We start from the raw sequence: 24,087 nt of genomic DNA on the forward strand, positions 1-24,087 counted from the left end.
TCGGGCCTACCATTTAAGAGACCCAACACAAAAGGAAAAGGGATGGAGGAAGCTAATTCAGGCACTATTTCTGAGGTCTAATCTGCACTGCAGAAATGATGTAGTTTATCACCACTTTAACTGCCACAGCTCAATGCTATTGGATCCTGGGATTTGTAGTTTGTATCCATTCCTCATCTCTCAGAATTTGTCACTTGAGGCAGCTGCTTCATTCTGCTTACGAAAGGGCCACTGTGCACATAGGTTAAGAAATAATAAAGAAAGAGGTAGACTAGATAAGAGACAGAGACTGCATCTGTACTGCAGGAATAATGCAGTTTGACACTGCTTTAACCACCATGGCTCAATTCTATGGGATCCCAGGATTTGTAGTTTGTGGTGGCATCAGAGGTCTCTGACAGTGAAGGCTAAATAGCTCACAAAATTACAAATCCCAGAACTCCATAGCATTGAGGCATGGCAGTTAAAATGGTGTCAAACTGCATTATTTCTGCAGAGCAGATAGACATCAGACAACATGTTCAGCAGGTGATGGAGTTGGATCTAAACACAGTGGAGGAGCTCCTGCCACTTCTCCTTCAGAAGTGTCCAGCAATGTCTATTAATAACTGGAAGGAGGAAGGCTCACTACTGGACACTGTTATCTAGGCATAGTGGCTACCTGTGAAGGTTGTAAGACATAAACTTAAAAGGCCATTGTGAAGGTGACTGAGAGAATACACATGTGCAGTGTGCTGAATACTGAAAGGTGCAGTGTTCCTCAAGATGTTGATGGACCCCTGTCATCCTCACCACTGTTTCACCCAGTACTATCTAGAAGGCTACACATTCCCCCAGCCCTTTTCTAAAGCATTACGTCAATGCCACATATTCCTATTGTAGACCTGGTACACATGGACCAAAAGCTGCATGGTGCCGCCAATACTAGGGTTCAGGAGCACGCAGCAATCGCACACTCCCGAACCCTAGTATGTAAGGACATCAGCATCATGGTGGCCTCCCATCCATACAGGGGCTGCCCTGATGCCACTGCCATTCCGCAACCAGACATCGCTAGCAGGAAGTGGCATCATGGCGGCACCCCTTCCTGCTTCTGGCGTCACAAAAAACCACTGTTTTTTTGCAGCATGTCTGTGCTGCCACATAGGGATGCTGCAGCATAGACACAGGGGCATAGACACAGGGCAAAGATGGACGGCTCTGTGCTGAACTGCCCCTTAGCTACAGATACTGTTAGATACTGTGGATTAGCAACAGGGAATAATATCCCCAACAGGTCCTATTTGTGTTTTTCTGAGTCAACCCTCTGGACACTCTCTACAGACCAGATGGGTAATTATTGCAGCCCAGCATGCCAGCCCAGTACATTGTGGGTCATGCCATTCTCTTTTAAAGAGAAAGCCAGCATCAATACTTTCTGTCAGCGTGTTGCTTTGCTTTGAGTAGCAGCCCAGCTGAAGCTTTGGGGCAAAGTCAAACTGAAGCCTCAGGTCTTACCTGTCTCCATTCTTTTCGCTTTACTCATAGGAGCAGAGGCCTTCGAACTCCCGCCAACATGTTCATTATCAATCTGGCTGTTAGTGATTTTCTAATGTCCATCACTCAGTGTCCAATTTTCTTCACCAACAGCCTCAACAAACGGTGGATATTTGGTGCAAAAGGTGCGTATCAAATACATTCTGAGAAACTGTGGGCCTGAAAGACAGGCCAAAATAAAGCTGCTTCGGGTCACTTTGGAGGTATGCTGCTTAAATGACACATACATCTTAAGATGTCAGAAGCTGTGCCAAAACTGTGCTCCAGTCCTTAGGACACATGCATCATTTAAACAGCATACCTCCAAAGTGGCCTGAAGCAGCTTTATTTTGGCCTGTCTTTTTCAAGTCCTGTATTTGCTTTGGATGGTTTGAAATCTATAGCCATCAACAAGATTATGATTTTCTAAATAAAAAAATTAACAGTTACTGAAGATTTTACAATTTATTGCAAAACTGTTTGTTGAAGGTTTAGTGTGTGTTTGTGTTTTACACAACGAACAGCTACAAGCAAACAGAAAACATGCTCCCATCTTTTCTCTTCTAACTCATTTCCCATTTTTCTTCTTTGGTCACCAAAACCACTTATGGGGTCAAACGGATGTACTGTAGTTCAGTGTGATCATAATCCTAAACATATTTCAACTTTCTCCTGCTGCAGACTTCCAAAAATTGTTGTCCTCAAGACGTTGGAATACATACACACCCCACTGTGTGCACACACATACATACACACTATAGACTTAATCCAATGTCTCCTTTAAGTACCATAAATATCTGCATATAGACATACACTATGGGAACATTATACAAGCACCATGAAGAATAGCAACATTGGAAAGCACATGTCAATGACTTGGTGCCATTAAACAATGCTCAGTACACAATGTATAGCCACAATGGAAAGTACGGCATGCACAACAACTGCCTTGGGTGCCACTCTAAGGGAAAGGCAACATATAAACAAACAAACAAACCACAATGGAAAGTATAAAATGCACAACCGCAATGCATAACCACAATGCAAAGTATAGGATACACAACCACAATACACAATATGCAACTTGAAAAGATAAGGTGAGCATGCTGTTTGTGCAACTCTGCTTCTGCTGCTATAAGCAGAATACATCTGTTGCACAAGGGTGGCTTTTTGGCCCCTCATATATAGTGTGACTTATGAGTGCATATGTTCCTAACTGAATTCTGTCCTTTGTCTCCAGTCAACAAAGTCAGTGACCATTCTATGTGGGAGTTCCAGTCCAACAAATCTGAAGGGCCCTGGGTTCAAAAAGGGTACCTTGTAGTGCTGTATAGATCAGCAAACTCTTCCTCCCTGATCTCCCTAACCCAGAGAAAAGGAAGCAGAAAGGGAAAAAAGAAGGGTCAGACCAGGGAGTTGTATTCCTATAGTTTATTACTACATGGGTTAGGTACCTTAATTCCACTTAAACTTCCATAGCTGCATCCTGTCATGTGTAGTTTGGTCTAGACTAGAGGAACTGTCTGGCTTCCCTAACTGCATATCCCAGGATTCCACAGAATGTAACCACGACAGTTAAAGTGGGATCATAGTACATAACTATGTCATGTGAAAGCATCTGAGGATGTTCACTGATATAGGATTTGCAAGAGTAAAAACTGGAAACTGCTCCCTTGCTTATTACCTGGTTGTGTGACAATCAACATTGCTAAAATTCCCTCTTTTACTGAACTGACATACCCTTTGGTGCTCTGCCCTCCAGTGGAGGAGGAGACCTTTAGGAGCTCAACAGGAACAGTTTAGGGGACTTTTATCTCTGCACTTGCCTATATTTGCAATCTGAGGCAGTTGCTTCACTCACTCAAATGGCAGAACTGGTGTTGACAAGGAGAGCCACTTTATCCCTTGTGTAATGGTATGTTATCACCAAGCAAAATCTAGCTGTATCTCCAAGAGCCTCTGAGCTTAACTGATTTTTTGCAATTCAGTTATGACTGAGGATGCATTTACACTGTAAAAATAATGTAGTTTGACACCACTTTAACTGCCGTGGCTTCATCCTACAGAATCCTGGGATTTGTAGCTTTGTGAGGCACCAGTGCTCTTTGGCGGGGAAGGCGAAGACCTTGTAAAACTACAAATCCCAGGATTCCATAGGCTGGAGCTGCAGCATTTAAAATGGCATCAAACTGCATTATTTCTACAGTGGAGATGCACCTTGAGTGTTTTTTTAATGTTGTTTTATTTTATTATTCCCCGGTATTCTTCCTATTATTTTATCACATTTTCAAATGCTTACTGTAAGCTGTCTGCAATGGGAATGTTTTGAAACAATTAATTAATAAATCAAAAATAGGAATTATTATTATTATTATTATTATTATTATTATTATTAAAAAGCATGTTTTTCAGCCTGCTAACTCTGCTGTGCTTTTTCTGAAAAGGCTGTGAGCTGTATGCATTCTGTGGAGCCCTCTTTGGCATTGCTTCCATGATCACCTTAACAGTGATAGCCCTGGACAGGTATTTTGTGATTACGCGGCCCCTCGCCTCCATTGGAGTAATGTCTAAGAAGAAGGCTTTGTTAATCCTATTAGGAGTCTGGCTGTATTCCCTAGCTTGGAGTCTCCCCCCTTTCTTTGGATGGAGTAAGTAAGACGGTATAAAAATCCAGATACTTGATAACTGAGAAGTGATGTGGGACTTTATATAATGGCTTTTCATAGTTGGTGATAGATAAAAAGGATTTACATATTTAACATGAAGAAATTCTCTGTGAAGGGCTCCGCTTCACAGCGAACGAATCTCTAAGACTTTTTCACTGAGGGAAAAGCTCTGTAGAGCTTAGATCACATTAAATTACATTGCAGCGATGCTTTTGCTCTAAAACTCATTAGTGCATTACACAGGAACAAGGAGATAAAAATCAGGGATGAAAATAATGGGGGAAAGCATCTTGCATAACATTTGTATAACCTTCTATAGTCAAGTTGTAGGGAACTATATAAATAACATGCACGAATAAGTGCAAGGTTGTTGTGGTGTGTTTGTGCTATATTCAGACTGATTGTTATTGCTCACAAAAGGGGTATAATGAAAGGCTTAATCACATGTAAGCACCTTTTCATATAGGCAGCTTGCAACATTCTACTTTTTTTACCATGCTGTAAATTCTCACAGCAAGCCAGGAGAATAGGACACACAGCATCCCTTTGTGGGCAAAGGAGAGGAGGATAATGCACTGAAAATATTTTTCTCTCTTCTAAATCTGACAACAGAAAAGGAAAAGGACATACTCCCACACCATTCAACTCAGGAATTGGCTTTAAAGTAATAAAATGGGCAAGACCATAAATCAGGATACTTTTAATTAAAGGTGCAGGAGCCCTTAAAAGCTGCAATAGCATTTTTGCCTAGCTATATTGAGCAATTGCATATTATTATTATTATTATTATTATTATTATTATTATTATTATTACCCACATTCATCCCAGATGGCATCAGGTATTTCACTGGGGTTCCAAGCAAAGGCACCTAAACTCTCAAAGATGTCAGATTATTTAGAGACTCAATGGGGATCTGTAGATGCAATGCCCAACTACACAAATGCTTGCCCTTGAATTCTGTTTATGACAACTTGAAATGGTTCAGCTCATCCCCAGCAGGACCCCAACTTCAATTCAGCTTCCCTTCTGCAGCTACATTTCCAACCATACTTTTGACTGAAGTGATAGACGAGATGTCTCCATTGGTTTGCACAGGGATGATCTGAAGGGCTTCTCCTGGCAAGTCACTGCACTCTCAGCCCCTTTCCCATGCAACACTGTGATAATGTTGAGTTAACCTACTTTATCCGTAACATGGATAAAGATAATGTTCACCAAGTTCTTCAAAGTTCTGATTGTTCAAAGCACTCAATGTAAATGCTCCCAGAACCCACCGACAGTAAGCTAAAGCCTAGCACATTTATTGTGGCACGTGTTTCCATAAAGTGGAGCACATTTCACCAGATGTGTAAAGTGCATAAGAGGTAGACACACATTGTTTTACACTCCTCACAGCTCTGATCAGTGAGACATTCCAGAATATAATTTTGTATGGTTTTCTTTGAGAAGAATGGACACTCACAGAGTTTTGCAAAGTATGTTTATTCACAAATATGCAAGTGGAGCATAGCATGCAAACGTCTAGCATTCAAGAAAAGTTTCTCTCCATTATCAGATTTTCAGAAATTCTAACACTTAGTATCACAATAGGCTTTCTTCCTCCCTGTCTCTTTTGCGCTGCATCTGCACTGTAGGAATAATCCAGTTTGGCATTGCTTTAACTGCCATGGCTTAATGGCATGAAACTCTTGGAACTGTAGTTAGTTGTGGCACCAGAGCTCTCTGACAGACAAGCCTAAATATCTCACAAAAGTACTGTTCCCAGAATTCCATAGCATTGAGTCACGGAAATTAAAGAAGAACTAAAACTTAAGGAGAAAATGGCAGAACATCTGCACAAAGCCTTTTGACTGGAAATGGTAGGTGACTGGAGTTCCTTTCAAACTACACAGTTATAGCACTGTGATTTTACTTTAGCTATTACAGCTGCATCTTATGGAATTTCAGAATTTGCAGTTGAGGGAGGAATGATTAGAATTCTCAATCAGAATTACATAGGATGTTGCCATGTTAATTAAAGCAGAACGATAGTGCTATAAATGTGTAGTATGAAAGAGCTCCTGGAAGGCACCTCCCAATATTTTCTCCCTACCAGAGAGAGAGAGAGAGAGCAAGACTGGTTTTTAATACTATTAGGGTCAAAAAGCCATGTAGTACAAAGATCAACAACAGTAGATGTTCTATTGTTGCTGTGTACCTACAAGTTTCCAACTTATGGTGATCCTAATGCAACCCTATCATGGGGTTTTCTTGGCAAGATTTGCTCAGAGGAGATTTGTCTTTGCTTTACTCGGAGGCGGAAAGTGTGACTTAGCCAAAGTCACCCAGTGAGTTTCCATAGCCAAGCAAGGATTTGAACCCTGGTCCAGGGTCCTAGTCCAACACCCAAATCACTACATCATGCTGTTCTACTCCATATTCTACTCCATGTTTATACAGAGGTCAAATAAATATGATACAGACTTGTTCACAGTCTCAATATGATTAGTCTGCTATGCTGGTTTAACCTCTAAAGGAAAAAAAAAGGAGGAGGAGGAGGAGGAATAGACAAAGAGAGGACAAAGACACAGAGAAAAGTATATTTCAGCTTTACATCTTGAGGCCTTGTAAAAACCAGTTCATATTCTGTGAGTAGAACAGATGTTAGGAGACATACAAATGTCTCTAGGCACTTGTATATCTGGATGAAAATATTATGTGGCAATGAATTCTGTGAGTTTACAATGGACTTTGTGATAGTGAAGCCCCAAGGTACTCATCTGTAGTTTGTTCACTGTCTGTCCTTACTCTAAAGTCAAACAATTTCTTTAGACAAAGCCACGTTCTTGAGAGAGAAGAATATTTTGTCTCTGTTGGTTTTCTCCACAAAGCTGAGCTCTTGGAAATACCAAACACACTTTTACCGAGCTCTGGTTTCATATAACTTAGTAACATCTAATTACCAGTTAAAATCAACACCTTATGGCACATGAACAGCATTATTAGTTGGGTCTGGCAAGATTGGATTGTGTGCATTTAATTTAATTTAATTTAATTTAATGTTTTAAAATAAAAATATTTTGCTTTTCTCTTTTTCCTCCTTTCTTTCCTGTTAAAGCAAACATTTTTTTTGTCTTTCCATTAAGGTGCTTATGTTCCGGAGGGGCTCTTGACTTCTTGTTCCTGGGATTATATTACCTTCACCCCATCAGTCCGTGCCTACACGATGCTCCTCTTTTGCTTTGTATTCTTCATTCCTTTAATAGCCATCATATACAGTTATGTATTCATTTTCAGAGCCATCAAGAATGCAAACAGGTGAGTCACCCACCAGCTGGCTTCCTACTGTATGCTTCAGTGGAAGTTTAAATTATTTTTTGTTCTAAGGTTGCAGCCTCCAGCCGGCAGGAAACCAAACAGATATATGTAGTACAGGCAGAATGCCAAACTGGTTTCAACTAAGATAGATTTTGGTACTATGTTCAGGAAAAGGTCTCTGACTTTGCTTGCTTTTGCCAGCTCCCCCTGCTTTGCTGAGGTCAAATATGGCCTTATAACTATTTATACAAGAGGAAAGAAAGCAAGCATATTATGCATAGAAATGGATCCAATGATCCATGCACATGAGTTCAGGGACTTCCATGCACAGATTGCTGGAGTACTGATTACTCTGCAGAAGCAGCATCCACCATTACAATGTGTTTTGGTCTTCAGACCAGAAAGTTGGGGGTGGGTCCATGAGCTCAGTGGAAGTGCACATGCTTTGCCCTTGGGAAATTCCAGGTTCAAAATTGAGCATCTTCCTTTCAAACAAATTGAATAAAGATGATGGAAAAGATCTCTTCTTCAGAATTGCCACCACTAGTCTGAGAAGAAATTACTAAACCAGATGGATATTATAATGTGATCTCATATCAGAGCTTTGAAAAGTTAACTCCCAGAGCCCCAGCCTGGGGGGCTACCAACCAAGCTAGCTGGGGCAGATTATAGAATATGAAATAAAAAACAACAACTTTTCTAAGCTCTGTCTGGCAATTTTCTTTTCTCCTGTATAAAAATCCCTAGTTCCTTTAGAGTGGCTTTTTGTTGTTGTTGCATCATGAGTAGCTATAGAAGAGAGGGGGAAGACCGTGTCCATTGATCAAAATGAGTCTTTGAATTCAAAATACCAATTAAACTCATTGGAGTAGGGCAGCGGCATCACTAGGGTTGGTGCCATCTGGTGCGGTAACTTATGGTGTCATCCTCACATTGATCTCTTCCCATACTACACCCATGTACTCATTTACTCATAAACTGTATATCCCATATATAACTGAATGTAATGGTAATAGTTGTGACATAAACAACTACCAACATTAAAATTATACCTTTAAATTACAGTATCATATCCACAGAATAAACGTGTTTACATATACATAGTTACATGTGGCTAAAGTGAAAATTTGGTAAAATGTGGTTTTTTTAATTAAAATTTTAAAATTTAAAATTTATTTTAAAAAAAATCTGGGACCTTTCCATATTCATCCATATTTAAGACATGCTGTGTTAACTAAGCCCACTTGTACCTATGAAGACATTTCTTTAAATGTTTGCTTTTTTCCTCAGGGCTGTTCAAAGAATCAATTCTGACAATAGTAAAGAATCTCAAAAACTCTACCAGAGGATGAAGAACGAGTGGAAAATGGCCAAAGTAGCCTTGATTGTCATCTTGCTTTATGTCATCTCCTGGTCTCCATATTCTGTGGTAGCTTTGGTGGCTTTTGCAGGGTAATCATCAACATCATTGTGACTGGAAAGGAGAAATTAAATGGGAATAGAAATAATAAAAGAAACAGGATAAATAGCCTTGCAAATATGAATCCTAAGGTCTAATTCAGGATGTTCCCTCTTTGCTGTTGGTTGTTAACTGCCCTAGTTGACTCTAGCTCATAATGACCCTGTGGATAAGACATTTCCAAGTCCCCTATCCTCTACTGCTCTGCTTCATTCCTGCAAATTCATGCCCATGATCTCCTCGATTAAGTCCGTCCATCTGGCATGTTGTCTTCCTCTCTTTCTACTACCCTCTACCTTTTCTAGCATTATTGTCTTTTCTAGTGATCTATGCCTTCTTATTATGTGGCCAAAGTAAGACAGCCTCAACTTGATCCTCTTGGCTTCCAAGGAGATTTCAGGCTTGAGCTGTTCAAAGACCCATTTGTTTGCTTTTTTGGCTGTCCATGGTATCCTCAACACTCTTTTCCAATACCACACCTCAAATGTGTTGGCTTTCTTTCTTTCTGCTTTCTTTACTGTCCAGCTCTCACATCAGTAGATGATGATGGAGAATGCAATGGCTTGGATGATTCTAACTTTAGTGGTCAGATGTATATCTTTATTCTTCAGGATCTTTTCTAGTTCCTTCCCAGCTGCTCTTCCCATTTCTCGTTTCTTCTTATTTCTTGACTGCAGTCACCATTCTGATTAGTGTTTGATCCTAGGTACAGGAACTCTTTAACTGTTTCAATTTCCTCATTGTCTTGGTTGAATTTATGTATTTCTTTTGTGATCATTATTTTTGTTCAACTTTAAGCCTGCCTTTGTACTTTCATCTTTGACTTTCCTTAGTAATTGTTCCAAGTCTGTGATGTTTTCTGGTAGTATTACGGTGTCATCTGTGTATCTTAGATGGTTGGTGTTTCTTCCTCCTATCTTCACTCATTCTCCTTTTGAGTCTAACAATGCTTTTCTTATGATATTTTCTGCATACAAGTTAAACAAATAGAATGATAGAATGCAGGCTTGCCCAACTCCTTTGCAAACTGAGAACCATTCTGTTTCTCCAAACTCTGTTCTGACAGTAGCTTCTTGTCCAGCAGGAATTCACTGGTGTGGGAAATGATAAAGGGGGCATGTCTTGGATATTATTTTACTACATTTCATTTCACAACTGCATATTTCCAGATTTATCTGGGATCAAATCCATAGGCCTCTGCAAACATGCAAAAAAATTTTTTTGTCCTCATGAGATGCAGTCCATATAACTAATTCAAGGGTTTGGTTTGGGTTTGGCAAATGTGAACATGTGACTTCAGGGTCATGCAGACAGGACAAAAGGAGGGACCAAAGGCCTCTCCAGCCCTGATTGGTATGGGACCGCAGTGACATCGTGGGTCTGGGCCCAATTGGGCCACCACCACAGTCCCAAAAGAGATGCCAGTAAAAAACGGACTTTCCATGCTCCTTTTGCAGCTGGCTTTTCCCGGCTGGGCATGCTCTCCACACAACTTCTAGCTGCATTCAGGGTATGCGTTGTCTAAACTGCACATCCTCAACATGGCCTGATGCAAGCACTTTTGGCCTGCCTGCTTTAGAAGCAGCTATAGCTGGAACTCATGGGAAGAAATTTTCATATTCTTAATTGTCAGGAAAGATACTACTACTATGACTGCAGGAATCGCCTCCATAAAAGTCATATCAACACTGAGGGCTTTTCAAAAATGGCCTGGAAGCTTTACCTAGTGCAAAACTCTAAAGCTCATTTCCTGACTGAGTGAAGGCAGGCAGAGGCAAACACACAAGGATGGAAGCTGAAGTCCAAGAAGTAAACGTCCCAAGCTCTGGCCAGTTGTATTGGCTCTCTGATTGTGTATAAGCTTTTCATCTTAGCACTCATCTTTTTAATGTTCTCCCTAGGGATCGGAAAACATTTCTTGATGCTGAGATCACATTCCTTCAGGAGAAATGTCAGGGGCCGCAGGACTAAAGCCAGCACTGAGGAGGGCCAAAATCAAAACATAGCCAAGCCTACCCCTCCACCTTCCTTTCTTTCTTTCTTTCTTTCTTTCTTTCTTTCTTTCTTCCCTCCCTCCCTCCCTCCCTCCCTCCCTCCCTCCTGTTGCTCAGAAAGGGACATGTTTTGTTGCAGAAGCTTGAAGGGATTTGTTGCAGAAGGCTTTGGGAGCTAGGTCAAGGGCCATGCAATATGAGGCTAAGTGCCAAATGCAGTTCTGGGGCCATAGGTTGCTGCCCACCCTACTCTAAACAACTAATCTCTAGTGAACTTTGGGGGGGGGGGTGATTCTATATGCTTCTCCCTATTCCTTCACAATAAAATCAGAGTGAGAAGATCTCACCCAAAATATCACAGACCAATAGGAGGGTGTACTACTCAAGTGTTTGTTTGTGTAGCTTACTGTTTCTGTACTTTTTCCTCTTATGGCCCATTGCTTTATTGAAACCAGCATTTGTTTTTAGTATATGTGTTATACTGTTACTGATCTGCCATTTATAGACCAGGTATTTTCCATATTGTGTAGTGCCTTTGGATAGACACCAGACTAATCAGTCTATTCTCTATAGGAATATCTCCCAAAGTTCAGTTGAGGGGCATTCAAGAGAAAATTCTGCATGTCTGTCTTAGCCCTGTGTGCTTAACTGCTAGCATGCAGGGAAAGTTTGGGGGGGGGGGGGATTCAGATGTGCCAGATATTGTGTAGAAAGCAGCAACATGTGTAAACAAGCATCTGGCAGAAATAAGCCTAAAAGTGTGTTTGCCTTATCACTGTAGATACTCTCATCTCCTCACGCCTTACATGAACTCAGTCCCTGCGGTGATTGCCAAGGCTTCTGCCATCCACAACCCAATAATTTATGCCATTGCTCACCCCAAATACAGGTAAGTTTCATCTTTTGTGAAGAAGAGAAACCTTTTTTAAAAAAATGATGTGCCTTCATTAGGGCAGGGAATTCTGTGCAGAATTGAACTTAGGAAGCATAGCCAAAGGTCATGTATGTTAGGAGAGGCAGGGCTGAAACCTCGGGAGGGTCATAGGTTCTCTGTCCCCACTTTGGGGTGACCAGGGACCCATTCACTATACACAATTATAACACTATGATTCCACTTTAACTGCCAAGGCTGCATCCTCTGGAATCCTCTGGTTGAGAAATGCCTCTCCCTAGCTTTCCAGCCCCACGATTCCATAGGGCAGAACCATGGCAGTTAAAGTGGAATAATAGTGCTCTAATTGTGTAATATGAATAGGCCTTGGAAATGATTTTAGATGGAGGCTAACAATAAAAAATGTGGACCAACTATACTGTTATGCAGTGCAAAAACCCAGGAGGGTAAAAATGGAAAATGATCCCCCATCCCTGATAAGATTCTGTGAATGATACTGATTGATTGCACTATAAAAGCCTCATTTGAAATCTGAAAACACCCCAAAAGACGTAGAGGAGACAATTTTTGCACTTTTCATAAAGCTCACTGCTAGCATTGTCTTTAAAGTATCGCCTGATATGCCCCTGAATGAATATATATTTTAAGCTTGTGTGGAATCAAATTAGCATGCATAGTGTGTTTAAGGGCTTTATTTGTTTATACTCACAGTTCTGTTTAGGTAGGGAACAACAGATTCATTCAATTTCTTATCTGTTAGAATGGCGATTGCAAAGTTACTACCATGCCTTGGATCTCTGCTAAGAGTTTCCCGTAAGGACTCCAGATCTTGCAGTTACCCCTCCACCAGACGTCCCACTGTCACCAGCCAGTCCTCTGATATAAATGGGATGCCAAGAGGACACCGAAGGTTATCTTCTGTCTCAGACAGTGAATCTGTAAGGAAATACTTTATCTTCTTTGTCTTAAAATGTAGCAAAAGGGTTAGGTAGTGAGATGCATCAGGCACAACACCATACAACAATTACTAGAGAGTTTCTCTCCCAAGGTACCATACAAGACTAACTACGAATTGTAAAGGAATAATGAATAAAACAGTATTAGAAAGCCAGATCAATATTGGCTGTATTCAGACATTCCTTCTCTAGTCTGACATTAATACAAGGAGAGTGTAAACCAGGGGTAGGCAACCTGCGGCCCGCGGGCCGGATGCGGCCCGGCGAGGCCTTGGGACCGGCCCCAGCCCGGTCCTGCCGCCAATTGCTGCCGGGGCCTTTGGGGGGTGATTGTCTATAGAAGCCTCAGAAACATGCATTTATCTTAACATTTTTTAAAAAATCAGCAAATTTTTTCACGTGTCCTCCATTTTTTATTTAAAAAGTGCCCTCCATTTGAAAATTTTGTCCTACATTTGTCCCGGTTTATTTATGTATTTAATTTTTTTAAAATTATTTAATTATTTATTTTTTGGCTTCGGCCCCCCAGTTGTCTGAGGGACAGCTACCCGGCCCCCGGCTCAAAAGGGTTGCCTACCCCTGGTATAGGGGAAAGCATTACTAAGGATTCTGTATGGTGTCAAATGGGAAGAGGTCAATAGGGGTGTGTGAGATCATGAGTTACCGCATCTGAGGAAGTAGACTTGAGTCTACAAAAGCTCATGCTGACAATTTCTTTCTTTCAATTAATCTCAAAGGTGCTATAGAATCTTACTGATTCTACAGACTAATATGGCTATACAGTGGGCCCTTGTTATACGCTGGGAATTTGGTTCCAAGATCCCCCGTGTATAACAAAATCCATGTATGCTCAAGTCCAATTAAATATAATGACATAGCAAAATGGTGTCCCTTGTAAAAAATGGAAAATCAAGGTTTGATATTTGAAATTTATCCTTTTTTTTGGGAACATTTTCAAACTGTGTATGCCTGAATCCGTGTATAAGAAATCTGTGTATAAGAAGGGCTGACTGTATATTTAAACTGCTAGACTGTCACTCTTTACAAACATTTACATCTATAGTGGGGTCAATACTGTGCCTGCTCCCTGAGATGCCCACACATTAATCATGAAAGCTAAAAAGAGAAACCTATGCACATATAACTGTCCCTGAAATAGCCATATTATGTAGCATAGTGAAGCAAGAGCCTCAAGCAGATGATGTTGGTAGCTAGCAGTTGCAGCCCACTCCACCTGGGCCCTATACTCTGTTCACCTTAAGAAAGCAGTGGAGGAGAACACTGTGCCATTGCCAGTGTTGGAGAAAGATTCCACTGTGAGTCCAGTATGCTTTTGTTTGTGCAGTGGAGCTGGACTGCCATCTTGCCCATTCATTCAGGCTGTAAAATAACTGGGACTTGCTCTGCCTTTTCTACTTTTTTGACATTATGCCAAATGTGCATCGTTGGGAATGGAGATATCAGGATATGAGCAATGCAGGAGGAGTGAGGCAAACAGATGGAGTCATCTTTCTACTCTCCATAAACAAATATGTGCAAAAGAGTATTGCCTTTTGCAGATATATCATGATAGTTCTTCAATTCACAGTTTGAATGCTGTATTACTGAGACATGTTTTTTGTTCATCCCCTATGAACACTGAATTGCTGTAGGAAACCTCAAGAATAAAGAGATTTGTGAAACCTTATAGACCAACAATTTTAATTTGGCATGATATTTCATGGACACCAGCCCTCTTCATTAGGTGCCATTCTTGAAAACTGTGAAAGCCTGTGCCAAATAGAACATGTTATATCTTTAAGGTGTGACAAGACTATGTTAGTTTTTTTCTTGGATATACTAACATGACTACCTCCCACCCCAACATCATTACTGTTCTTAGTCACACTTGCATCTGTTTGAACAGAACATGTGAAAATAGCCAAAATGGGGGCTAAGCTGCTAGGGTTGTACAGGTCTTTTTGGGTAGCAGCTCCAAAAATTGCTCACCATGCTGGCTAGAGCTGATGGCAATTGTGGGCTGAAACATCTGGGGAGCTACAGTTGTTCACCACTGGAATGGAACATCCAGCTGGGACCAAAAGAGAGCTAGAAAACTCTGGCATCTCTCTGAAAGGTACAAACCATTATTATTAAGCTCTGACTTAGGAAACATGAAAAGAGACTCTGAATTTTTAGAAGGCTCTTGCTGATTGCAACCATTACTGGATCTCATAAATGCTTCAAAATCAGCTGCCAGAGCACTGCTGGAGGACAGGTGATGGTCGGGCGGCAATGCAGCAGCAATTTTGCTTGTGGTAAAATCAGTTTTAACCTGTTCCATCCTGATCCCATCCCATGTCCAGGTCAGCGTTAAAATTGCATGCAATACAACACAGTACAGAAGGACTGGAGGTTTGGAGTGGAACCTACCAGCAACAGCAACTGTTACAAAAAGTTGGAGGCTTCTGGTCACTAGAGGCTCTTTCTTATGTGATCAGGGCCTAAAGTTTGTTTTTCTAGTTCATAAGATAATTTCTTGCACCCATTAAGAGAGTCCTGATTTGAAGGCATTTTATTATCACTACAATAATAGCATCCCTGGAAATGTTTACATGATGAAAGACACATGTTTATTAATGGAAGGTGAATACTTTTGTAAAGGGTTCTACATTTAAGAAATTCCCTGGCAAATCTAGTCAAACTGACAAATCCATCAAAGGATCATTTCTCCCCTCCAGCTCTTCACAGCTTGCTGCTTCACTGCTAAGTACCACCAAATTTTAGTCCTTGTGCGGAGGCTGGAAACAATTCTGAATTTTGGCACCTTTTTCTATGCTATTATAGGCATGATAGTATAGAGGGGTTTTGCCAGTCAGTTATGTGTGTATGTGTATGTTTTTAAGACAAGCTCGAAAAACACAAAAACGCTATTATGTCCTCTAAGCTGTTTAAAAAAAAGATAATGTGTTTTTAGGAGAGGCTAACATGCCCTGAATTCTTGCAGGGGCTTTTAACTGTGATGATTCTGAATGCCATATATTTTAAATCCCTGATTAAAATCTAAGAAAGCAGATCTAGTTAACAGAAACCAAACTAAAGGTCCGTTTCCATGTAACATACCCATGTAGAAGTGAGACAACTATTTCAGCACATCCATAAATAGTTTTCCATGCTCCTTGTTTTGTTTCTTTCTAATATCTTTCAGTCCTTTTTTATTTATGAGAATGGGGAGTCAAGAGTAATGCAGTCATGCAAACAGAAGCCAGTTCCTGGGTTCTGTCTGTTTTTCATGCTCTAATGTAGTAGGAGCATCAGTCTCATGGATTTTGCATAGGACAGTGTAAGTGACCTGAAACCAACAAAAGTTTTGTTTCCTTTTCTCTCCTCATTCTTAAAAGGGTTCAACAGGGGCTGAAAGTAGTGTTCAATGGATTCTCTCAGTACATTACCAATGTGCCATTATATGGCTATATTACTGCCTTATAGTTGTCATTCACACCTATGGAAGAAGGAGAAAAAGCATTTACTGTCAGAAATAAAACTTGTGAATTTCTGGGAGGTCGAGAAGCAACTCCTTTTGAAATTCATAACCATGAAGAGCCAGTGTGGTATAATGGTTTGAGACTATTACTCTGGAAACCATTGGATGACCTAGTGCAAGTCACTCTCTCAGCCTCAGAGGAAGGCAAAGGCAAACCTACTTAGAACAAATCTTGGCAAGAAGACCTCATGACAAGTTAAGAGGAAAATGATTTGAAGGCACACAACAACAAGCACACAACCATTAAAGGTGCAGGAGCCCTTTCTGGTTTTCATCCTCACAACACTAAGCAAATAGTCTGTTAGGAAGCCTCATAGAGGCTTGGCAGCTAATAGGCCAAGAAATCTTGAAACTCAGGCTGAAGTATTAGTTCCAAGTAGAGTAGATCCATTGAATTAATGGGATTTATCTACATATTGACTCATAAATGAATAAGTTATTCAACAGCTGATTGAACAGAGTGTAGCAATAGCAGCTTCATTTATATACCGCTTCATATTGCACTCAGCAGTCACTAAGCAGTTTACAACTGTAAGTTAATTGCCCCCATCAACCTGGGTACTCATTTTAGCAACCTCAGAGGGATGGAAGGCTGAGTCAACCCTGAGCCCCTGGCTGGAATTGAACTCACAGCCTTGTGGTTTGTGAGTGAGTGGCTGCAGCACAGGCACTTAACCACGGTGCCACCAGGACTCCTGGAGTCTATTGTTGTTAAGACTAATCAACATGACTTACATTGTGTACAGGACTCATGTGGCCCTCCAGATGTTGCTGGAGTGCAATTCCCAGCATTCCTCGCTGGCTGTGCTGGCAAACTTTCTGGAACTTTCTGGGACTTGTCATACAACATTTTGATGGCCATAGGATGCCCACTTCTAATTTAAGTTGCAGTCACTCAAACCAGAACCTCCACCCAGAAACTGCGAGCGGTGAGACTGACCCACCAAAGGACCCCCCCCCCCAAGGGCCTCATGCTCCAGAGAGCCACCTTGTTGATCAAGGCAACTCACCTAGTGCAAATGAGTGCGAGACAAAGAGCTGCTAGGGTCCAAGCCAAACTGCCCTCATTAAGACTCTTTACTGTCTTTACACAAGACCTTGTCCCTTTTCAGATATAGGTATACTGTATCTGTTGAAAGTGATCCTATGAGCTGGAAGCAGAGCTGATCCAGCTAGTTACCATGTCGTATTGCCAGCTGAAGAAGAATCTCCCAGCACTAGTGCATTGCTATACAACTGATTGAAACCAGCATTGAAGAGGGCTCATTGAAAATAACAAGCAGAAGTTGGAAAAGGACTATAGTTCACAGAATCCCCAGCCAACATGGCCAGTACGGATTCTGGGAGTTGTAGTTCAAATAGTAACTTTTCCACGTTCCGAGAACAAATGATCTTTCTGTGGTCCTGGCACTCCAGCTTAACCCACCACAGTGATTGCATGTGGCTGGGCCAACCCCATGCCTTTCTGCTTGAATCTGCTGATCCTATAAACTGGTCCTGTGACAGACTTTCTTGATAACCTTTTCCTATTTCTATTGTTTTTTTTTTTTTTTTTTGTAAATTAGTCTATTTTGGTGTTTATCTTAAGTGCATGTTAGAAAGTAATTAAACTTGCTAAAGCTTTCTTGTTGGCATACCACTGCAGGACTGGACTGACACAGAAGTTGACATCGGTAGCATGAATTCCAGAGGCACTAGTGGGACAGTTTCCTACAAAATGGGTGAAGACACGGCTGAAACCAATGACATCAAAGTCAAATCTAAACTGAAAAGCCACGATTCGGGGATTTTTGAAAGGGTAACTAAATTTTGTATTTTCAGATCATACAGGTTCAAAGATCTCTGCATTATTCCATATCATATTCCACTTTTGAACATTTTTGCCTGTTCTTCATTCTTTCCTTGCCCTGTAAAAGAAAGACAAATAGAGCTAAATAAAGTAGCTTGTGCTTTATCTGTGAGTGACCTCCCATTCATGAGAAATACCCACTGTACATACCAGTTTTCCTCTATAGAAAGTACAGCAAATCTGTGTATTATGCAGATACGAGTGCCTTTGTGACATTACTCCAATCTTCTCCTGCTTTTGTTGCCTATTGCAACAATCTCTAGCATTAACTGACTAGGAATTACTGTGTATTTTATCTTGCTAATTTAAAAGGAGAAGTGACTCTCACCTCTGATTATGTTTCTCTCCTACATTTGCTGTGGCCTTTGGCCATTTCTGCTAAACCGGAAAACTGGATGTCTTTTACTACTAATATTAGGAGGAGTGGGATTGCTACATTGGAAAACAAGTGCATTTTAATTGAAAACCTTGTCTCAAAATGTAAGGGATGACGACACAAAGATGAAAACAGGCTTTCAGAAGCTGTCACTGTTAGACAAGTAAAAAGGAAAGTGTGCTCATGGCAGATAGACCAGGCTTTGTTAAAAAAAGAAAGAAAGAAAAGAAAGCACTGCGTTGTTTATGCATGTGTCACACTTCCATCAACAGTCACTCTCAGGTCTTGACGATTTCTCACTTCTCACAACAAGCGATGTAAAGAATCCTTGCAATTTTTTAAAATCCTTGACAAGGAAAGAAGCCTTGAGACATAATGTGGTGAGAAAATGGATAGCTACTGCAAGATTTTTCATAATTTGGGGCCTCATAAAGTGTGAATTTTTAAGGACAAAACCAACATTTTGGTGTAGAAATCAACATTATGTTGCACAAAATTCACTGGCTTCTGGGCAAAACTTCTAAAAACAAAATTGTACAAACTAGTATTACACACACAGTCCCAGAGTGTGAAAAATGAACAGCAAGTAGAAAGCCTTTGAAATTATTTGCTTTTGCATACCTACTCAGAACATGATGTTTTTTATAATATAGCACTCAGACTAAAAGAACAATGATAGTACAACACACACACACACACACACACACACACACACACAATCTAGACTTGTCTGGAGTTGTTTATAACTGCAATTCCGAGTGACATCTGTTTATTGGGTCCTCTTCCTGAATTTTGAATAGCAGCTTGATGTGCACAAGTTTAACAGGTAAAGCTTTCTTACCACTTGTGTCCTTGCTGGGGAAAAGACTCTTGAGCACTTCAACCAAAGTGAGAGCAAAAAGGTGGCAACACGGGTAGAATGAAACACAGAAACAATAACTTCCAGCATTCTATTCCTAGCTTTCCAATATTCTCTGTTATTCTTATGCTCATAACAAGTTTCAGCTTCAATTGACTATTTTTTGCCTTGCTTTATTTATATTTTTATAATATTTTCCCCCTATTGCCTGTCTTCATACGGTGACTTTTGTTTTGGAAAAATGGAAATGGCTATTTTGCTTCCCTGTAACCGCAGCCATGTCCATAAATGATGCATTCCTATAAATAGTGGCTAGAAGGGAACAAAGCAACATTGTGTGCAGCCAGGGCTGTTGCTAGCTTCTCCCCTCTTCCCTTCATCTCCGCCAGTGCACTTCATTCAGCCTATAACTTTTCTCTCCTGTCGGGCGCTTTTGTTTGTGGAAGTGCTTCCTTTTGTGCTCAGTACTTTGTTGCTCTTTCACCACCACCCCCTTCTCATCCTTTCTCCTGCTTTCTGCTCTGTGTGCTCACAGTTTGGAGGTGTTGGAGTTGGGGCATGAGCTGCATTTGCCTACTATGGCTTTTATGTATGTATGTATGTATGTATGTATGTATGTATGTATGTATGTATGTATTTCAGTGCATAGACCTCAGTTGCACTGCACCCAACACAACTTATTATTAGTGAGGGGAATGCTATACAAGGCTGTAGCTATGGGAGGGATGAGTGCATTGGCCATCTGAGGTAGAATGCTGCTCCCCAATAAAATTTTCCTTCAGTCTCCAAATTTCTAACATCACCAAGAGTAAGACACTAAAAACCATTCTCATCTAGAACTTTTTTATTTGCTGTGTTCACATTCCCTTCGCCACTTTGCCGGCCCCTTCTGTTTGGAAGCTGAATTTCTAAGTTACTACAAGGAAGAAGGAAAATTTCATGGAGGGTGAAGAATTCTTTTGGGGGGGCAATGATTCATTTTAAAGTAGCCTGCTTCTGTTGCAGTCAGAGATGGGTAGAATATGTTGTGACAAGTGAAAAAATAATCTAGGCTACAATTTAACACTGCTGCTACTGTATTCCCCCCCCCCTCTTCTTTTGTAGACTTCCGTGGATGCAGATGACATTTCTATGGTGGAGGTGAATATCACAGATTTCTATTTTCCTCTAGTAGTAAACTGAAAAAGTAGCACAATGTTTTCAGGAATTAGACATACCAGAAAAAGAAATACAATCTTACCATACATTAACCTCTTGCTAATAGAGATACTCCATATAGTACAAATACCTGTCTCTTTCTGTGCTGTAATGCAGCAGGCATGGTAGTAATCCTGTTAGTGGCATTACACATTATTACATTCCATAACTGAGTATTTACTTCCTGATGTAAGTGTAAACAGTGCAATGCTGGGAGAGGTTGGTCTATTTACTTTGACATATTTCTTGGTCAGAAGAGGCAAAACTATTTTTAAAAATCTGTCTTGTTCTGCTCAAGGAGGTCTCTCCTCACTCTGTGGTCTCTTTTCACTAGAGGACAGACCCATTTCCCTTAAGAGGGAGGCTGTGGATACCCCTCATGTCCCTTTGGATTAGTGACAGCTGGTGTCTTCCATGTCAATTGTGTGGTGAATCCACTCTCGGCTATTTAGCAAAAAAAGAAAAAAAAATGTATCCAGGAGTAGCCTTGTTGGCCATATTTCAAAGTGCAATAACATCCAAAATCCACAAAACAGTGATGCCTTTATTTGGTCACCTGACACGTATTTTATGTATAGTATGCATTTTGGTTGGCCCAATAAAGATATCACTGTTTTGTGGATTTTGGATGTTATTGTGAAGTTGAAGGCTTTCACTGCTCGAATCCATAGTTTTTTTGTGGGGATTTTGGGCTATGTGGCTGTTTTCTGGAAGAGTTTATTCCTAACGTTTTGTCAGCATCTGTGGCTGGCATCTTCAGAGAATGGCGGCATAGGAGCGTGTGTGTGTGTGTGTGTGTGTGTGTGTATATATACATACTGTGTGACCCTTGGTTGAGAGGAAGTGATTTACATGTTAATCTCTGTTATAGTTCTTCACTATTGAGCAAGTGATTCATTTTGATTGATGGCTTGCTAGTGGGAAAGGGCAATTCACTCTCTCTCAGGCTCTGTTCCTAATTCTCGGGTTTGTTGCCAAAATCAACTTTCAGTCCAATCACACATGCATGCAAATAAAGCTGCTGGTCCATACATGCTAAAAATATTCAGCCACATTTATATCTCCATATGTATGTGTAGGAGTAAGCTACAAATTGTACATTCCTCTGCTGTGCAGTTTATTTGGGACTTTGGTGGGATTTACCTCTGAGTTAAGATGAACTGGAACAGGCTAGTTATTTAAGATATATGTATAGATCAAAGATGACTATTCCAGTTAACCTATTCAACAACAAAATAGAACTTATTCCCATGAGTGGATAATTTTGTACAATTATTAATTGTGTTTGTGTAGGACTTACCCTTTGGAGCCTATAACTATGAAGATAGTCTGGTAAGTTATGTTCCAGTTTTGTGTGTTTGTTTTAACAGTCTGTGGCATAAGTTGTTTGCGTCCCCATTGGGATGGACTGAGGAGGTGTATTTAGAGTGCACACAAAAGGAATGCCCTGTGATAATGAATCTTGGACAAAGAATGTGGTATGAATGTTCAATAAAACCAGGAACCAAAACAATCAGAGGAGGAAGTAATAAAGACTGGTGAGCTAGCAAACATGGCTTCATCGATTGTATGCAGTGCACTGACTAGAGACAGCTACTTTGTTTCCATGTTGGTGGGATGGGCAACCCACTCTGAATTTTAGTCCAAATTTTAAAGGAGCAATCCAAGATGCTACGCAAAGTGCTGAAGCCTATCCTCAAAACAGGCTCAGCATCTTGGACAAGCCCTTTAAATTTCAGAATAAAACTTACAATGGAGTCACTGCTCCACTGAGATGCAATCCACCAACACAGTCCCTTTTTTAAACCTCTGGGCATGTGCAATAATGAACAGTCCCAAATGGACATATAATAAAGGTACCAAAAGATACCTTCATCTAATATAATTAGGTTTGGATGAATGGTGTGATGCAAATGTGCACGCTTATCAGCTACAGTTGTACTTGGATTTTCATCAGTGGATTGGGTTGACTGATCAAAAATGTCCTGCTCTGAATAAAAGACCTATGGGGGCTTGGCTGCATGCTCAGATAATTTGATTCCACAACAGTTTGACACAATGATAGTTAATCTAAGCTGACTATCTTTAATTTATTTTCCAGTCCTTAGTTTCAAACTGGGTCTGGCCTGTATGTAGCAGAATGAAAAGATTAGGCTGTATTCTTTATCTGTGGTACGCTTGTTTTCTTCTTGCAGTCAGGAGAATTCAATAATAGTATATACTCCCATCTGCAGTCTAGTGCTTCAGTCCATTCTACCATCATCTGTAGTGAAGAATCATTACATAGCCTAGCTAGCCACATTAGTGTTTGTTTTGCTTTACAATTTTCATTTGTTGTTGATATGTGTGCCTTCAAGTCATTTCTGACTTATGGTGACCCTAAAGCGAACCCTATCAAGGGCTTTCTTGGCATGATTTGTTCAGAGGAGGTTTGCCACGCCTTCCCCTGAGGCTGAGAAAGTGATTTGCCAAAGATCAGATTCGAATCCTGGTCTCCAGTGACATGGTCCAGCACTCAAGCCACTATACCAGGCTGGCTCTCTAGTCTCCAGTATTTCAAAGATGAAATAGGACATCCCAGCAACATCAAAGTGTGGTCAAGATGGCAAAAGTTATTAATAAGGAAGAATACAAAAGCTAGGAGAGTCTGCAGCAGTTTACCTTTGCCTGAGCCTACAGGAAAGGGCAAGACTCTGCCCCTTCCTCTCCTCTCCTCTCGCCCCTGCTGTGTCAATGGATTGCATACAATTTTTGCACTTTGAACTCATTTTGCAGCAATTGAATTAAGCAGAGCACAAAGAGAGGAAATGGGAGAAGGAGACAAATTGAGACATTTTTAAAGCAGCTGGAAAAATGGGAGAACAGAAGATTAATCAGGACTATCCATGCTAGGTAGATACAGTTGGATGGTGTGCATTTATAAAATATGCCACTGTTAATTTTAGTACTGTAGCACATTATTAAAACATACATTTTATAATAATTTTACTTTTTAAAAACATTTAAAGCATAGGAAAGTGGCCCAAAATTGCTTCCCACCCATGGAATTAAAAATGTTTAGGGAGTATTGAGGAAACATTATTCATAATCCCCAGCAGATAATGGCTGCAGCCCAACATATTCTCAGCATAGTGTAAATGCCTAAATGTGGAGAGATGCTGCACCAGCATTACACAGCTCTCTTGCAGACTAGCAACATTGCACAGCACATGGCAATGACTGGGTGCCATTGTGCAATGTGAAATCAACAACTGCAGTGAACAATGTGTCATGTGCAACAGCATTGTGAAATGTTTTGTACATAAACATAATGCACAATGTCCATGTATGTGCAACTCTGCTTCTGCCACTATCGGCAGAATAAATATGTTGTGCTATGGCAAATACTTTAGCTTTCATACATAGTGCCACTTATGCATGCATGCATCACCACTGCCATAAATAAAAATGCCTCTCTTTCTTCTTTGTATTTTATTTTGTTTTGTTTTTTCTCTCTTAGCTTA

The 24,087-nt window shown here is 40.5% G+C and overlaps 1 protein-coding gene across 5 annotated transcripts in view; it reads left to right on the forward strand.

Moving 5' to 3' along the window:
* Positions 1-24,087, forward strand: part of OPN4 (opsin 4) — a 49,372-nt gene that overhangs the window by 21,659 nt on the left and 3,626 nt on the right. For all 5 annotated transcript variants that reach the window (XM_089510594.1, XM_089510595.1, XM_089510596.1 and 2 more), the window contains 9 exons: positions 1,528-1,661; positions 3,960-4,163; positions 7,308-7,479; positions 8,770-8,931; positions 11,714-11,821; positions 12,585-12,762; positions 17,949-18,101; positions 20,492-20,527; positions 21,878-21,916. In XM_089510594.1, the coding sequence (XP_089366720.1) occupies positions 1,528-1,661; positions 3,960-4,163; positions 7,308-7,479; positions 8,770-8,931; positions 11,714-11,821; positions 12,585-12,762; positions 17,949-18,101; positions 20,492-20,527; positions 21,878-21,916 (1,186 nt within the window). The remainder of the gene's footprint in view (positions 1-1,527; positions 1,662-3,959; positions 4,164-7,307; positions 7,480-8,769; positions 8,932-11,713; positions 11,822-12,584; positions 12,763-17,948; positions 18,102-20,491; positions 20,528-21,877; positions 21,917-24,087) is intronic.

The sequence above is a fragment of the Sceloporus occidentalis genome, unplaced genomic scaffold (genome assembly GCF_023333645.1).
Source record: "Sceloporus occidentalis isolate IW3139 unplaced genomic scaffold, rSceOcc1.0.p SCAF_2, whole genome shotgun sequence".
Classification (NCBI taxonomy): domain Eukaryota; kingdom Metazoa; phylum Chordata; class Lepidosauria; order Squamata; family Phrynosomatidae; genus Sceloporus; species Sceloporus occidentalis.